The sequence below is a fragment of the Girardinichthys multiradiatus genome, chromosome Y (genome assembly GCF_021462225.1).
Source record: "Girardinichthys multiradiatus isolate DD_20200921_A chromosome Y, DD_fGirMul_XY1, whole genome shotgun sequence".
Classification (NCBI taxonomy): Eukaryota; Metazoa; Chordata; class Actinopteri; order Cyprinodontiformes; family Goodeidae; genus Girardinichthys; species Girardinichthys multiradiatus.
In genome coordinates, this window is record NC_061818.1 from 19846478 (window position 1) to 19864949 (window position 18472).

The following is an 18472-nucleotide window of genomic DNA, read 5'->3' on the forward strand; positions in this document are numbered from 1 at the left end:
GGAGAATAAAGCAGGATGGCGGTTTATCCGGACATGTCAAGCAGCAGGATCACTTTTAATCTGCTTTCTGTGCCGCTGTCAGCTTGTCGGCGTGTAGAGCGAAGGTCTCGGCCTCGATGAGAGGGAAAACCAAAGAGGCATCTGTATACACCTGAAAACCGACAGCAGATCAGAGTAACTATTTAATAGGACCACTGTTACAATTAAGCCCTGAATTATTCATACCCCTGGCAGATTTAGGTTTAATCTTTTAATTTGACCAACATTGGTTTTTTTTTAATGACTAGTATGAACAAAACTATTTAAGTGTCTGAGCTAGAACTAAAACTAAACATTAGGAAGATGGCAAGGTGGCCTTTTACCAGTAAAAATACCAATGAAACATATAAAAAGAAGGGTTTGATTGCCACAACAGCAGTAAAGATTATTTCTATTGTTTATTGAAAAGGGTATAAATAATCTATGACATGCCTTCAAAAAAAAAAAAAAAAAATATATATATATATATATATAAATAAATATAAAAAATATAAAGAAAAATTATACAGGTACACCTTGTACAATGGGGCTGCATGGTGGCGCAGTTGGTAGCACTGTTGCCTTGCAGCAAGAAGGTCCTGGGTTCGATTCCCGACTGGGGGTCTTTCTGTATGGAGTTTGCATGTTCTCCCCGTGCATGTGTGGGTTCTCACCGGGTACTCCGGCTTCCTCCCACAGTCCAAAGACATGCCTGTTAGGTTAATTGGTCTCTCTAAATTACCCTTAGGTGTAAGAATGAGTGTTTGTGTGTTGACCTGCGATGGACTGGCGACCTGTCCAGGGTGTACCCTGCCTCTTGCCCATAGTCTGCTGGAGTTAGGCACCAGCTCCCCCACAACCCACTATGGAATAAGCGGTAGAAAATGACTGACCTTGTACAATGTTTTATTAAACTTTTTGCTTCAATGAAAATAATTCTAAATCTAAACCTGCCGGGTTAAGATTAATTTTGGGGCTTACTGATGGTTAAATGAACAATACAATAAATTATGTTTATCTCTGGTTAAATCGCTGAGCCACTATAAAATTAGCAAAAATGATCCAAGAGCACCACCTTTAGGCTTCAGCATGTCATTGCTAAAATCAGCTTTAAGGTTGATGATCACTTGAAATTAATGATTAAGTGAAATGCAGTAAAACAATGTCGGTGGTGTTCAGCAAATTAAATCAAATAAAAGTTACTTTATTATAAATATTACACATTTGAAATCATGTACATAAAGCATACCATTACCACGGTTTGTTGATGTCTCTCTGGTAGATGATTCACTTTAATACTGCGCTCCAAGTAACCTAACAGTCATGTTCTCAGGCTATGGAAGGAAGCTGGAGTACCCAGAAGGAACCAACAGATGCACGGGGAGAACATGCAAATTCCATGCAGAAAGAACTTTCTTGCTGCACAGCAACAATGCTAACCACTGGACCGCTGTGCAGACCAACACAATTCATGGGTTTAAAACATTTGTACAAAAATTATTCTGATATCTCAAAAAAAATCCAGTTATTTTCTTTTATTCCCACCAATTCCATTGTTGAAGGGGACACAGTAGGCAAAGCCTTCTTTTTCTTCACCAGGAACAGAAAAGCTGAAAGTTGTTAAATACAGGACCAATCCTGAAGAAAAACCTGCTAGATAAAACTTGAGACTGGAGCGGAGGTCCACTTTCCAGCTGGACAGCGACTTTAAATATACAGCCAGAGTCACAGTATAAATTAAGATTGACCTCAGGGTCTGTACCTTAACAGGTTTAGCATCTGTTCTGATCTTTCCCCAGGATATGGCCTCGTCAGGTCGGGCCCCCGAGTCCGAACCGTCAAACTCCTGACCAGTGTTCACGTACACGGCGTAGTCAGCTCCGTTCTTCTGGAAGCACGTCAAGGATAGGGTAATGTAAAGAGAGGAAGCTTTGTCAAGTTTACTCTGCTGGAATAAATTTTATTACAGTGTAGAACATCATCATAAAAGCTTTGTGGGCTGCTTTAGGACAGCTTTAAAAAAATAATAGTAACAAACTAAAAACAACCACACAGCTCAAATAAAGCACTAACAAAGATCTGATGGAAGCAAGATGCATCAGAGCCTAATTAGAAATGTTCGGACACTACAAAATTACTTCAACGTGTAAATCTTGAATCAGTTGTATGATTAGTATGATGAATAAAAAAGCTGTCTTAAAATATTCTGACAGCACTTTAAGTCTAATCTGAACCTGAAAAAAAAAATACTAACAGACTTTAAATTCTGTTCAAACCAAAACACTGAGTTATTTACCATGAGGTTAGCTTTGGCTATATGATGTTTCACCAACCCTCCTCCCAAGATGATCATTCCCGTCTTCTTGGCAAAAACCGCCATACCATTCAGCCTCCGGATATCTGAAACAAACACCGAACTTATGATATGAACAACCGGGACCACTAAGGTGGCATTGTTCTGTTAAAGTACTGCTGCCTCTACCTTCTACGATGTCCAAAACCAAGTCGGGGTTCTTAAACAAGTGGAAGTAGATCATGTCGACCAGAGAACCATCGGTGAGAGCAGGATTGAACACTGGGATGTTATTCTGAAACACAAAATGTCGACATTTAGCAATCTGAGCTATTGAAGACAGGATAGGTTGCATGTATGATTTCACATGTTAGGAGGAAACCTCGTATGCCCAGTAGTAGACAGAGTCGGTGTTGTTTATCTCCTTGCCGAGCCGATGGATCATTTTAGAGGGAGTCCACCGGGTTCCCTGAAACAAACAAACTTGCCATTTAATTTAAAGTAGTAAATATTCTGAAATGAGGATTTTTATATGTAGAGCAAACATTTCGAACATCTTAACTACAAGATTTGTGCATGTCAAATGATTGGATTTGGATCAAATAGAGTCACCCACCTGTGTGTTTTGCTCCAGTAACATTTGATCCAGAATGGGCATCAGCCAGTCTTCAAACTTACAGTAATTATTATTGGGCACCAGAAGGTTCCCTATTCTACAGTCAGTGAAGACAAAGGAGAGAGAGACATCAGTGGACACAAACAATGAAATGATTCAACCCTGCATGTTATTTCGCTTTCCGAAAAACTGCAATTTAAATGCGAATGTTTTGGGATTTAATGCAAGATGAAAATTGGTGAGTTCCAAAAGAAAACATCTGTTTTAAAATAGAGCATGTTTTCTGTTATATCTGCAGACTATGGTAGGTAACATGAGAAGAAAGCCAGTTCATCTGAAAATGTAGCACTTCCCTCCCTCTCTGCTGAACCTGAGCTCTGCTCTATTAGCTCCGCCCCCAATCCTTCTCACCCTCTACTTTACAGTCATTTCCAGGCAATTTTCATCCACAGGGAAATCGTTTCTTTGTCTTGGTGTTTGCCTCCTTTTCACCCACTATCTTCACATGGTGCCACCAGAAGAAACACAAATTTAAGTTACCAACCCTATTTCCGTCTTCTTTTGCCTCATTTTAAAAGCGGGAATCCTTTTAATCTAGATTTAAATGACAGAGCCGACCCCCATCAGCCATCACCAACCTGTTGATGCCTCTCAGACGCAGCTCTTTGCCAGAGAGACTAAAGTCTCCCAAGTAAGTGTGGGCCAGACACTTGATCAAATCCTCCTCAATTCCTCCAGCTGTGGTGACAATCACATCCACCTAAAAACAAGGCAACGGGTAGAGATAAACCGCTGCAGTCACGTCAAACGGTTTGATCACTTTTGTTAACTGTACGTTAATAGGTTTGTACCATTTTATGCTCTGCCAGGTAGCGGATGCTCTCTCTCACTCCAGAGCTGATGAGGTTGGAGGTGTATCCCAGGAAGATGGTGCAGCCTGACTTGCAGGAGGATTTGCAGGATTCTCCATACTCGTTTTCTTCGTCTACTTCCACCGGTTCAAGGCGTTTCTCTATCTGTGGGTGGTAAACTGTTGGTTAACAGCAGCTTAACACAGCGGAGCTTTACCATTTTATCTCGTTAACCCTGTTCAACAGCAACACACAAAATTGAAATTAAGTTTCTTATTACAGACTCAGGATTATTATTCACGAGAGTACGGATCATTTTCACCATGGGCAAGACCCAGGTAGGAAACTGCTGTTAAAAATCCTCCAAAAGGAAATTACTGGACTCAGTGGGAATTGTTAAAAACATTCAAAGCAATATTATGGGAATGATTTAATCAATCAGAGGAAGTACCTCCTGAAAACAAAATTGTATTAACAAAAAGTCAACCTTTCATAAGACAAATACAACATTAAATGTCCTTACTTCTGATTCTTTAGATGAACTGAATGTTATTTTAACTAACTAATGTGTGAGATATTTTATTTTTACTGTAATAATTTTGGAAAATATGACTCATTTGCATTTGATAACAGAATTAGTTAATCTTAGTGAACAGATTATGACAAGCAACACCATTCAAACGATAAATTAATCATTTTGAAATTATGTCTCACATCTATTATAACCAAATATACAGAGCTGGTAAAAAAACCTACATGCTTACATTATACAATAAAGTACCTAGCAACCAAATGACTCAGAAACATATCATACAGGGTATCAACAGATCTTGTTTTCTGTCATTGTCCGGTTGAAAAATAAATGATGGTCCAACTAAACGCAAACCGGATGGAATAGCATGCCGCTGCAAGATGCTGTGTTAGCCATGCTGGTTCAGTATGCCTTCAATTTTGAATAAATCCCCAACAGTGTCACCAGCAAAGCACCCCCACACCATCACACCTCCTCCTCCATGCTTCACGGTGGGAACCAGGCATGTAGAGTCCATCCGTTCACCTCTTCTGCGCCACACAAAGACACGGTGGTTGGAACCAATGATCTCAAACTTGGACTCATCAGACCAAAGCACAGATTTCCACTGGTCTGATGTCCATTCCTTGTGTTCTTTAGCCCAAACAAGTCTCTTCTGCTTGTTGCCTGTCCTCAGCAGTGGTTTCCTAGCAGCTATTTTACCTTGAAGGCCTGATTCACACAGTCTCCTCTTAACAGTTGTTCTAGAGATGTGTCTGCTGCTAGAACTCTGTGTGGCATTGACCTGTTCTCTAATCTGAGCTGCTGTTAACCTGCGATTTCTGAGGTTGGTGACTCGGATGAACTTATCGTCCGCAGCAGAGGTGACTCTTGGTCTTCCTTTCCTGGGGCGGTCCTCATGTGAACCAGTTTCTTTGTAGCGCTTGATAGTTTTTGCGACTGCACTTGGGGACACTTTCAAAGTTTTCCCAATTGTTCGGACTGACTGACCTTAATTTCTTAAAAGTAATGATGGCCACTCGTTTTTCTTCACTTAGCTGCTTTTTTCTTGCCATAATACAAATTCTAACAGTCTATTCAGTAGGACTATAAGCTGTGTACTGTATCCACCTTCTGCACAACACAACTGATGGTCCCAACCCCATTTATAAGGCTTGAAGTCCCACATATTAAACCTGACAGGGCACACCTGTGAAGTGAAAACCATTTCAGGTGACGACCTCTTGAAGCTCATCAACAGAATGCCAAGAGTGTGCGGAGCAGTACCGTATTTTCCGCACTATAAGGCGCACTTAAAAACCATTAATTTTCTCAAAAAATGACAGTGCGCCTTGTAATCCGGAGCGCCTTATATATGGATCAATTGGTTAATTGGTTGATCCATACTGGTTGTACACGGCGCTCTGTCAAAATGTTTCAGTACGACTGGTAAACTACAAAGCCGCACCGCTTGCAGCATTACGGCTACCGTAGTCGGGGGTGTCGCCGAAGTAATAGCGGTAAACACCTGTACTGTGCTTACTCCTAGTCCAACACCACTTGTGTGTGAATAACGACCCCAAAATTGCACCTTTCAAGAGACACGCTTACGATGCTGAGTTCAAACTCAAGGCTGTCAGCTACGCAGTCGAACATGGGAATAGAGCAGCAGCGAGAGAATTCAACAGTTAACGCTACTATATTGTGAATGTACTAACGTTTGATTTAGTGCATCAAACTGTTTCTTTTACGTGTTTACTGAATCAGGGAAAAGTTCCCTTTCACGTTTTAACTAACGTTTGATTTCAACTTCATAGACTCCAATGCATTCCTAACGTGCGGTTGGCTCTATTCAATAGATTTCTATGTAGAGGAGACCTTACCATGAGAGTGAATGGAGTTATCAGAACGCTGGTTTGTAGTGTATTAATAAAGTTTGATTGACTGACTTATCTGACTGTTTTGTTGACATTCTCTTTAGCACAGCTCCATCTAGTGGATGCATAACGCAACCCCAGTCAAACGTTTGACTGCAGTAGCTTCTATTCTATGCGCCTTATAATCCGGTGCGCCTTATATATGAAAACAGTTCTAAAATAAGCCATTCATTGAAGGTGCGCCTTATAATCCGGTGCGCCTTATAGTGCGGAAAATACGGTAATCAAAGCAAAAGGTGGCTACTTTGAAGAACCTAGAATATAAGACATATTTTCAGTTGTTTCACACTTTTTTGTTCAGTATATAATTCCACATGTGTTAATTTATAGTTTTGATGCCTTCAGCATGAAGCTACAATATTCATAGTCATGAAAATAAAGAAAATTCTTTGAATGAGAAGGTGTGTCCAAACCTTTGGTCAGTACTTTATAAAATACTTTATTTTTCAGAAATGTTTTTTTTCCCTACTTTTCCAGGCTTAGAAAATGATATCACATAATTCCAGATATTTCCAGACTGTGTAGGAACACAGATCAGAACACCTTTTAAATCAGACAATGTGATTATGGAGGGAAGCTCTGTCCTTAGATGCCCCCTCCCAACCCAGTGAAGGTAGTGGGAGGCAGGAGAACTCTAGCCAACCTAACATCACTCCAGGACATCTCCTTCCACCACTGGAAAGCTTCACCAGTGGCAGCCTGTTGCATGAACAAAGGAAAGAAATTGCAGATCTTTCCTTCTAGCATCGATTAGACTGTATAAGCAGGAGTGCAAAAATAAAACTATTAATTCATTCATTTCTATATCGCTTATTCCATAGTGGGTCAAGGAGGAGCTGGTGCCTATCTCCAGCAGTTTACGGGCGACAGGCTGGGTACACACTGGACAGGTCGCCAGTCCATCGCAGGACAACACAGAGACATACAGGACAAACATCCACGCACACACTCAGTCACACCTAAGGGCAATTTAGAGAGACCAATTTACCTATCAGTCATGTTTTTGGACTGTGGGAGGAAGCCGGAGAACCTGGAGAGAACCCACGCATGCACGGGGACAACATGCAAACTCCATGCAGAAAGACTCCCGGCTGGGGGACGAACCCAGAACCTTCTTGCCGCAGGGCAACAATGCTACCAACTGCGTCACCGTGGAGGTTATTAAAACAATAATTGAATATGAGCAATATTGTCTTCCAATTTGAGTGCAATATGTATATGAGCACACTGCTATATTGTTAAGCTTTTTGTGTTTCTGTAGTCTTAACCTGCAACAGATGTGTTGTAAATCGCCTTTTTTGCACAATATCAAAGAGTACTATTAAATGAAGCAGGTGTACTTGAAATCATTTATATATTTTAGGATATCTGTTTCAATATCTGAGGGACAAACAGGACAGAACTGTCCTGTTTGATAACAAAACATCATATTTCCCAGATCCCTGTGGGTATTAGACTGAGAAATACAACATTTCTTTATATCAACTCTTTGTCACTAACAGCATTCAGTTTGATGTACTCTTTGCTGAGCTAAATAAAAAGCAAATAAAGGTTAGGGACAGATGTTTTGATGCATAAAATTGGATGTTTATATTGATTTTTTTGATTGATTGAAAAGTCCCAGCTTTATCAAAGAACCTGCAGCAGATTTTACTACTTGGGAAAAATATTGATTGGCACAAAACCTGAATAGGTCAGGCCTCAACAAAACAAAAACAAAAAAAATGGGTCTTTATCAGTCAGGAAAACCCTAACTGATGCATCTCTGGCTCATTCTCTCATCCATTCCTAAAAGCCTCTTCCCTCTCTCACCATTAGGTTGATCTCCTGGATGGCCAGAGCCAAGCTGCTGGCCTGAAAGCCTGTGGTCAGGTAGGACTTCAGCACCGCCTTGAGATCAACGCCCTGGTTGAAGTCGTAGCCTCGGATTTTAGGCATGTCTTCTGGGAGGTCAGAGCTGGGCTTCAGAACTGCCTCCATGGCAACAGTGGGGGCAAGGTCTGCAATTTATCCTGTAAAAAAAATAGAAAATAAACACTTACATTATCAAGAAATACTTAGAAATATGTATCAAAAATACAAACAATATACTGAACTAATAGGACATTGGTCTGCAGCTTAGGCTGTCCTAGTCGCTCTCCAGTGGCACTATCAGAATATGATGTCAGGAAAAAGTAGCGGATATTTAAAAAATAATATATGAACTGGGGGGAGGTGGGCCAAAAGTTATGTGAGATCTCATAAATGCATACATATATGTATCTATATATAGATATAAGAAGCGTTAAGAAATACATGTGACCACTTAAATAAAAACATGTTAGATCCATGTGGCTTGACAGTAGCAGTGACATGCTAGCTGCTAGCAGCTGCTTTCTTTTCTAATTTCGATTTAAATTGAAACATAGAACATACCTCTTATTCACAAGACGTTATGTAATGGAACAGGTTATGTAGTTCACTTCTACCACAGCACTCAACAGCAAATAAATTAAATATTTGTAGCCCTGGAAACATAGCATGAGATGCTAATCTAAAACCTTCCACTACGGAAGTCGCAAGCGGACAAAATGAACCAATATGTATTTCTGCAGACACGCTTAGGTGGTAAAAATGTCCCTTAGTGACCAACAGAGGGTGCTGTGTGTAAACGTTTCAGTGCATTCATCATTTTGTGAATACACTCATTAACATCTTTTAACACATTTCATTTTTCTTTAGTTATGAGCTTCTTATCATCAGAACAATGGAATAGCATAAACATAATTTGGCCAACACACGAGAGCCACCTTTTATTGATATTACGGCTTCAGGTCCTCTGGGCTATGTCTCTACCAGCTTTCTACATCTGGAGACTAAAATGTTTGTCAATTTCTTTGCAAAAAAAAGGTCAGTCAGACTGAATAGAGAACTACTTTAAGCATCAATTTTCAAGGCTTGGCACACATTCTTAATTGGATTTAGATCTGGCCTTTACCTGGGCCATTCACACATGTTTTGATCTAAACCTCTACATTGTTGCTAATTTTATGTACTTTACAGTAAAATTCAACTGTGCAAGCTGTCAGATCCAGTGTCAAAGTGTAATTTCCAGCATTTTATATTCATGCTCCAGAAACATTGCTTGAAGACACCTACAGAACTCAAGAGACTGCCTAATTTGACATTATTAGTTTCAATTATGAATTACTAGGACATTTGCAGAAAGCTCACTGACCACTGTGTCCTGTTCATTTACACCAAGGCGGTGAGCTCAAAACTTTCCTGCTATTTTTAGAGTTAAACACTGAGAGGAACAGCCAGAATATATTTTCATCATCAGCGTCTGTGAAGTGTGTGAGGTTTGTGACATTTTCAAAAAAGGGTTGTGTGACCTTTTAAATCACAGAGCCTTTGAACTCCTCCCAGCAGTGAATAAAAGAGGGGGTAAGGGTCAAAACACAATGCCAGGAGTCTGTTCTGAGCAGACCCTGCTGCAAAACCTGAGCTGACTCTTAGCATCAGGTAAAACATTACTCAGAATCCCTTTTCCGCACTAAAAATCAGGGTTTCTTTAGCCTATAGAGCATTTTATTTTGGCGATGTTAGGTAAGATGTGCAGCAGCAGTATCAGCATTATTCAGGCTCAAAAACTGGTGGATCAACTTCAAATTGAAGCAGCCATGGAGAGATTCAAGGTATGTATGAATTCAAATACTAATATACAATCACACTTATACCAGCTGGATATTCAAACTGTGAGCTATTCCCTTATTGATTAAAATGAAAAGAATATGCTTTAAACATTTCCTATTCTCTAAACTAATTTCCCAGACGTCTAACTATTTGAACTTGTGTTTGATGCTGTTTGTCTGAGCAGATCTCCCTCACAGCAGCGGATTTAGTCCAATATTGTCAGGAGCACAGACGCAGCGATCCTCTGCTCACCGGCATTTCTGCCTCGTCCAACCCTTTCAAAGACAAGAAGACTTGTGTGCTGCTTTGACACAAGAAGAGATCATTACCAGAATACAACAGATTTCAGACACTAAATTTTTAGGACTTTTAATAGAACAGCTAATGTTTAACAAAGGAAACAAACATTACAAGATCAAAGTGCTCTCATTGTTCATTGTAATTTCATTTCTTAATGCATAAATACAATAAACATTTAAATATTTGTGGTTTCTTTGGGGGTATGAACATAAAATGTGTAAAAGATACAAGACATCTAAAAAAAAAACCACAATAAATAGCACCAACAGAAACATCCTTGAATTAAATGTATCGTATAAAAAAATTTAGTGCAGCAAAAACATAAATAAATAAATCTTAAAACATGAAACAGGATTCCATCAGCATTGAACATCTGGTTTCCAAATAATTTCAAATGTATATTGAAAAACAGAAAGCAAAAACAAAACTGTCATTTTTAGCTGGGGTGCACAGGTTTACACTCACTGCCAAGAAGCAATCAATTTAATCGTGTCAGTTTGTATTACTGTTTGCTTGATATTTCTAAGTGCATTAAACCACACAAGAGTAAAAAAAAAAAAAAAAAAAAAAATCAAATTTCTTCTCAAACGATGAATTTGTGGGTGCAGGTTTATTTGAGTCCCACCACTAAAAAGTTCTTTAAAGATAACATCCAGCGGTCTGCTTATTTTCTCACAAACAAATGACTAATTCTGCTTTGTGTGTATTTGGGTTGATGACATCATTAGCTGGAATAATTAAATATTATGGATGCATTATGCTCCGTAATTTATGTCCAAATTTGTCAAAAGTCGCTCGTATGCATTAAGGTTTACCGTCAACAGCTGGATTTTTGAGCCTCTTGTGTATCGACCTAAATACACACAAAGGAGAATTTGCAGTTTTTCGTCAAATACATTGTCACCTTTTGAAATCCTGCTGTTGAAATGTATACTTCATTAAATAGTTGTGTTTTTATTGTCAGTGTACAACTATTAGTGAATAATAAAACTGAAGAACCTCTTATTTAAAAAAAAAAAATCCATGTATCACAAACTTCACAATGCAGACAAAACAACATGGTCAACAAGTGTATACAGGTCCTTCTCAAAATATTAGCATATTGTGATAAAGTTCATTATTTTCCATAATGTCATGATGAAAATTTAACATTCATATATTTAGATTCATTGCACACTAACTGAAATATTTCAGGTCTTTTATTGTCTTAATACGGATGATTTTGGCATACAGCTCATGAAAACCCAAAATTCCTATCTCACAAAATTAGCATATCATTTAAAGGGTCTATAAACGAGCTATGAACCTAATCATCTGAATCAACGAGTTAACTCTAAACACCTGCAAAAGATTCCTGAGGCCTTTAAAACTCCCAGCCTGGTTCATCACTCAAAACCCCAATCATGGGTAAGACTGCCGACCTGACTGCTGTCCAGAAGGCCACTATTGACACCCTCAACCAAGAGGGTAAGACACAGAAAGAAATGTCTGAACGAATAGGCTGTTCCCAGAGTGCTGTATCAAGGCACCTCAGTGGGAAGTCTGTGGGAAGGAAAAAGTGTGGCAGAAAACGCTGCACAACGAGAAGAGGTGACCGGACCCTGAGGAAGATTGTGGAGAAGGGCCGATTCCAGACCTTGGGGGACCTGCGGAAGCAGTGGACTGAGTCTGGATGAGAAACATCCAGAGCCACCGTGCACAGGCGTGTGCAGGAAATGGGCTACAGGTGCCGCATTCCCCAGGTCAAAAAACTTTTGAACCAGAAACAGCAGCAGAAGCGCCTGACCTGGGCTACAGAGAAGCAGCACTGGACTGTTGCTCAGTGGTCCAAAGTACTTTTTTCAGATGAAAGCAAATTCTGCATGTCATTCGGAAATCAAGGTGCCAGAATCTGGAGGAAGACTGGGGAGAAGGAAATGCCAAAATGCCAGAAGTCCAGTGTCAAGTACCCACAGTCAGTGATGGTCTGGGGTGCCGTGTCAGCTGCTGGTGTTGGTCCACTGTGTTTTATCAAGGGCAGGGTCAATGCAGCTAGCTATCAGGAGATTTTGGAGCACTTCATGCTTCCATCTGCTGAAAAGCTTTATGGAGATGAAGATTTCATTTTTCAGCACGACCTGGTACCTGCTCACAGTGCCAAAACCACTGGTAAATGGTTTACTGACTATGGTATCACTGTGCTCAATTGGCCTGCCAATTCTCCTGACCTGAACCACATAGAGAATCTGTGGGATATTGTGAAGAGAACGTTGAGAGACTCAAGACCCAACACTCTGGATGAGCTAAAGGCCGCTATCGAAGCATCCTGGGCCTCCATAAGACCTCAGCAGTGCCACAGGCTGATTGCCTCCATGCCACGCCGCATTGAAGCAGTCATTTCTGCAAAAGGATTCCCGACCAAGTATTGAGTGCATAACTGTACATGATTATTTGAAGGTTGACGTTTTTTGTATTAAAAACACTTTTCTTTTATTGGTCGGATGAAATATGCTAATTTTGTGAGATAGGAATTTTGGGTTTTCATGAGCTGTATGCCAAAATCATCCGTATTAAGACAATAAAATACCTGAAATATTTCAGTTAGTGTGCAATGAATCTAAAATGTATGAATGGTAAATTTTCATCATGACATTATGGAAAATAATGAACTTTATCACAATATGCAAATTTTTTGAGAAGGACCTGTAGATGCTTCTTTTAAATCCTCCAATGGGATTTCATTTTCTGGGTCTCCAGATATTCACGGTAACATCACCAGCGGCCACAGCAAAGATTCCAGCCTCCACACTCAGTTGACAGCAGAAGGAAACAGCAGGAGGGACAGAAGGGGATTGAATAATTAAACAAGAGTTGAGATCAGTATTTATTTATTTTTTTAAACAGTAATAAAGACTTTAATAAAATGAATAGCTAAATATAAAGCCAGATATTTACATACATTATATACAATTATATAACATTTTTTCCCCTCACTGCCTGACATAAACTATACCAAACCTTTCCTATTTTAGGTCACTTAGAATTACTAAAACTATTTCTATTTGCTGTATGCCAGAATAAAAACAGAATTATCTACACCAATGGTGTCCAAGATTTACCTTCCTGTTTGATGTCTTGACATATTTCCACATAATGATCATTCCTTTTAATGCCATCTGTTTTTTAAAGTGCTCCATTTCCTCCTGGAGCAAACACCCCCACAACATGATGCAGCCACTCCCGTACTTCAAAGTTGGGACACAGTTCTCAGGCTTTAAGGTTTCCACATTTTCTTCCCAATGTAACGAAGGTCACCAAACTTCAATTTTTGTTTCACGAGACAGGAAATATCTTCAAACATGACTATCTTTACCCCTGAGGGCATTTGCAAACTGCAGTCTGACTTTTTATGTAGCTTTAAAGTATCAGCTTCTTCTTCTCTAAATTATCTTTGAGCCCATGTTAGTATAGGATCATTTTACTGTGGATAATGATTAGGCCTGCATCTCTACAAGATTAACTGCCTCATTTCCTGGAGTTGATGCCCACATTTTGCATCAAAATATGCTCATCTCTGGGCCACAGAACCCGTCTCCTTCCTGAACAGTATGATGGCTGGACATCCCTATGCTGTTTATTCTTGCATATAATTGTTTGAACTCATGAAAGTGGCACTTTCTGGCATCTGGAAATTGTACCCAAAGATTAACCAGACTTGTGAAGGTCCACAGTTCTCTTCCTGATATCTTGGCTGATTTCTTGTGATTTTCCCATGATGTGAAACAAGGAAGCAGTGTGTTTTTAGGCGTTAAGGTGCTTTGAAATAGATCCTTCTGTTAATCTGAAATTTAGATAATACAAATAATTTTTGCATGCAATCATAGCTGACAGAAGGACACTTTAGTCTCATTTAATGCCAGAAAGTAAGTTGGGTTTTCATATTTAATCTTTGATATTTTTGTATAAGAATCATAGAACTGACCCCATCCATGCTGGATGACGCAGTGTGCACAAAGTCCTTGGTGGTCCACTTGGGATATGAATCTGCAAAACACGGCAGTTACAAAGTAGGGCTGCTTAAAATCAGTACTGTATTAGTAATCTAATAAAAAAACTCCTCACTCAAACCCACCTTGACAGTTTTATCAGTGGAGCAGGAGTAGAGGCTTCCTTGAGACCGGTGGATACCATTGACCAGAGCTGTGTGTCCCACATCAAACTGGGAGAGGGGCTTTAAGGTACCGGTCTGCATGGAAAAGGAGTGCAGCATACCTTTGTTGTCTCCAGCCCAAACCTCGTGGCCACTGTAGCTCATGGAGGATAAAAAGGAGCTCAGCTGCAGACAGAAACATTGACACTGTCAGTCTTAGATCTGAGAGCACAACAAAAAAAACAAGTGTTATAGACGTGGTTTACCTTAATTTTCTTTAATGCTTTAAGTGCCCTGCGATCATAGATTGCAACAGTGCAGTCTGCGCTCCCAGATATGATGTATGTGTCATCAGCAGCCATGCACATTACAGCATTACCATGGAGGCGAACACTTTTAATCAGTGGTTCAGCAGCTGGAGAAAACCATAACATATGAGCTTGGCAGAGCACACACTTCCAGAGTCTGTTTAAAAGCAGCAGTAATTGGCATTGCTTTAAGAAATGTAACTTTTTCAAACCCAATGTCTTTTATCGGCATTTTATGTGAAACACTAAATAAATGATTTTGCTAACAAGGAAGCAAAGGGAAAACAAGCGGAAATTTAGAACAAATACTTTCGCAAGGCACTGTATGTGTTAACTGTCCTTACCTCTGGTGTCATACATATTGATCCTCTTGTCAAAAGTCCCAGCCAGTAAGACATCCGTCTGACAGGACAAGCAGAGGACAGAGGCCCCGGCCCTGATCAGGCCCCTATCTGTGCCGCCTGCCTATAAGTCCCACAGCCTCACGGTGCTATCAAAGCCCCCTGAGGCCAGAAAAGAACCCTCAGATGCCAGGCACCAGACCCAGCCCTGATGGGAGGTGAAGTCCCTCTTCCTTCCCAACGTGTGGAGCAGCATACCGTCAGGGCTTGCCTCCAGGTCCCAAAGTTTCACATTATAGTCTCTGGACGCTGTGGCACAGACAGCTACTTTTCCTCCAAGGAAGAGCACAGAGTTGACCGAGGCAATGTGACTTGAGTGTAAGGTAATGCACTCCAGTGCTGGGGGTGGGCTAGGACTTCTGGAGGATTTATGTTGGATCATTTCTGCTTGTCCTCTGTTATTCACATGTCTAGGGTAGCCAAGGTCATTTTGGTCATGATGAGCCCCACCTGGCCCAACATCTGCATTGAGCCACATCCTTCCATCTTCAATTAGTGCAGCTGCCCAACCTCCAGACTACCTTCCAGTTCCTCTCTCAACCTTGCCATCTGGTCCCCATCTAAGTCTGGCTGCATTTCACCGTCATCAGCTTCCATTACTACCTCTATGCCTTCATCAGCACCATAAGCAACCTCTTGTGCTGCCACCCCCACCCTATCTACTTCACTTCCTCCTACATTTTCATGACCCCCAGGAACCTGTCCTCTCTCCTGCAGCCTCACTTGATCACCTTCTTTCTCATTCTCCTCTGACTGTTTGGCCACATATTGCACTTCACCTACCCAGCAGGTAATGAGCTGCTCCATCTCCAGGCAAGCAGTGGGCCAGTTGAAGTCCTCCCTCGGCCCAACTGGAAATCGCGCTTTTGATCCAATTAGTCTCTGTGCCCATAGCTGCCAAGCTGTGGCGTCTTCACCAACACTACTCAATGTGTGACATACCTGAAACAAAACCTGGACTGTTAAAAAGGAACAAGTAAAAGTGCCTTGCATTAACTTTTGACGTACATTACATCTTCAAATTCTTGGTTATTTTATTGGGATTTCAGATGATGCACCAAAACAAAGCAGAGAATAACTACGAAGTTGCAGGAAAATGAAATAAAACCTTCTTGCTAATTGGCTCAAGTTGGATTTACTTCTGGACTTTGACTGGGCCATTCTAACACATAAATATGCCTTGATCTTTCTATTGTAGCTCTGGCTGTATGTTCAGGGTCATCTTCTGACTGGAAGGGGAACCTCTGCCCCTCACATCTTGTGCAGCATCCAACAGGTTTTCCTCCATAATAGCCCATTCGCTCAGGGCGATGTGCAGTGTTAGCATTCCACTACACATATTCTTAATATCAATATCATTTTCTGTTTTTTATTTGTAAAAAAAAATATTCACCTCCACTTTTCAGTTATGCACTACTTTGTGTTGGTTTCTCATAAATTCCAATAAACGTTTCATCAACAACCTTCAGCGTAGGTTGTTGATGAAACGTGTAGGTCATAAAATGACACGTTTTCAAGCAAATCTTCATGATGCTGTGATTCAGGGAGCTTGAAATTTTTCAATCTGACCTTTGGCAGCACATTGACCACACAATGTGCCGGAAGGTGTGAGGCAATGTGGATTAAGATCTCCCATGGTAATGACAACAAGTCACTTGATTCAGCAGATGGTGAGGGGCTAACCCCTGCTGATGGTGAGCTAAGAGCAGGCAGCAGACTGAAAGGAATATGGAGAACAAACTGAGTCATGACTTAAGTCATCATCACAATAAACATGAATTCAGATCGATTGAAAAAGAAAGCTCTACCCCAGGAGGTCCATGCTGGGACTTTCAGTACGTGGAGGTTTCACCTGGCCAGGACACGGTGCATCCGGAACTTGTTTTCCTGATTTTGCTTCATGTAGATTAACTCTGACCTCAGACATTTTTTTTTTTTTTTTCCTCAAACGACCCCTCACTCAACAACTATATGCTAGCATTACTCTAAACTAACACTGAGCTACTGACCTTACAACGTTCGTCCTGAATTAGCCAAACGTGACATTTACATTTGATTTTTAGCTTAAACAGAACATATCTAGCTTACAACATTGTTACTACAGCTTTGCGAACACTTTACTGGCTTCAGGGTGAAGTGTTGGTGTTTCCGGTTGCGAGTCTGTATGACGATGAAAACGACCAAAGCACAATCCAAAACAAGACCTGTCAACCTCACTGCTGTTTGCAAAAAAAATTCAAAGTTCAAAACATAACTTCCGACGCAGAAAGATGATGTCATCAATAGAGCCGATGTTCAAGTTGGAGTTGTCAGATGCTTTTCAGTTCTCAATTATTTTATATTTGTGATGTTTGGCTTCGGGTGTTTTTTTGTTTGTTTTTTTTTCTAATAGACTACATGTATGATCGGTTCCCCAGAGTTTGTTTTTGGGTCAATCCTACGTCACAGTGCGACGTTACCAGTCGGAAACACCCCTCATGGTGGCAAAAAAATGTATGTCAGCTTCTATCCTTATTTCTGTGCTACCTTTCCTCTTGCTTTTAGCAGTTCCTTAAAAACAAAAGGCATCTATTTACATGTTGAGTTTTCTGTAAATCAAAGCTGCTCATAAGTCTGCAGCCATCTTTTTTTCGGATCATCTTTTGTTGCCTCAGCGAGCATAGGCTTGCATGAATGTGCCGGATAAAATGAAAATGCCATAACACATGTAAAAGGGATTTTAGTATATTTAAGCATTAATCCTTTTTACTTGAAGATTTAGCTGTGCTTAGAACATCTTCCTATTTTATGATAAGGCACATATTTATTACAATTAACAGTGATTTCCCTGTATTAACCCCATCTATTACCCAATGTTGTAATTTCCAGTTATTGATATTCTTCACATCTAATATTGAGCAACACACTATTCTACAAATATTATTTTTAATACAAAAATCAAACATTACTAATTTTTAACAGTTTAATTCAAAAATGAATTTAAATTTTACTGATCTCATCTATATGTAGCACAGTCATTTTCATGGCCAGTTGTCTCCCGAGGTCTAACAAGACAAATGCAGTTATTTTAAAAAAATGCCCATATTAGCATACTTTGTTTGCCAGTTTAACATAGACTTTGGAAAAAATTATTTAGTGCTTCTCAAATTAGGACATCATTAAAAAGTTAATTTACTTTAGACATTTGATGTGCTTGGTCAGGGCTCCTTTTGCTTGAATTCCAGCATCAATGTGGCAGACCGTGGCATGACAAGCTTTAAGGCAACTGTGGCTCAATAGGAGACATCAACATCTTGCAATCAGAACTTTGTGGGTTTAATTTCAGCTTCCCAGCCACACTGTGAGGCACCCTTGTGGCAATGCACTCAGCCTCCCTACCAAATGGTGTACTGTATGTTTGAGTGCAGGTAGGTGAATATGTGACTGGTAAAAG

General features: G+C 40.1%; 2 protein-coding genes and 1 pseudogene across 2 annotated transcripts in view; 1 reads left to right on the plus strand and 2 right to left on the minus strand.

Annotated features, from left to right (window-relative positions):
* The window catches only part of LOC124864653 (deoxyhypusine synthase-like), a 21256-nt gene extending 12479 nt beyond the window's left edge, over positions 1-8777 (minus strand). Inside the window, exons 1-10 of the mRNA XM_047359517.1 lie at positions 8642-8777; positions 8039-8238; positions 3779-3943; positions 3566-3687; positions 2928-3024; positions 2694-2780; positions 2501-2606; positions 2315-2418; positions 1781-1906; positions 1-151 (exon numbers count right to left, since the gene is read on the minus strand). Coding sequence (XP_047215473.1) covers positions 56-151; positions 1781-1906; positions 2315-2418; positions 2501-2606; positions 2694-2780; positions 2928-3024; positions 3566-3687; positions 3779-3943; positions 8039-8206 — 1071 coding nt within the window. The 5' untranslated portion in view covers positions 8207-8238; positions 8642-8777 and the 3' untranslated portion in view covers positions 1-55. The remainder of the gene's footprint in view (positions 152-1780; positions 1907-2314; positions 2419-2500; positions 2607-2693; positions 2781-2927; positions 3025-3565; positions 3688-3778; positions 3944-8038; positions 8239-8641) is intronic.
* A 192-nt stretch (positions 8778-8969) lies between these two features.
* On the plus strand, positions 8970-10783 carry LOC124864654 (guanine nucleotide-binding protein G(I)/G(S)/G(O) subunit gamma-7-like). The gene is made up of 2 exons (XM_047359518.1): positions 8970-9903; positions 10086-10783. The coding sequence occupies exons 1-2, from the start codon at positions 9808-9810 to the stop codon at positions 10209-10211; spliced, it is 222 nt and encodes a 73-aa protein (XP_047215474.1). The 5' UTR covers positions 8970-9807; the 3' UTR covers positions 10212-10783.
* Positions 10784-12918: 2135 nt separating this feature from the next.
* LOC124864655 lies at positions 12919-17281 on the minus strand (annotated as a pseudogene).
* Positions 17282-18472: the final 1191 nt, after the last annotated feature.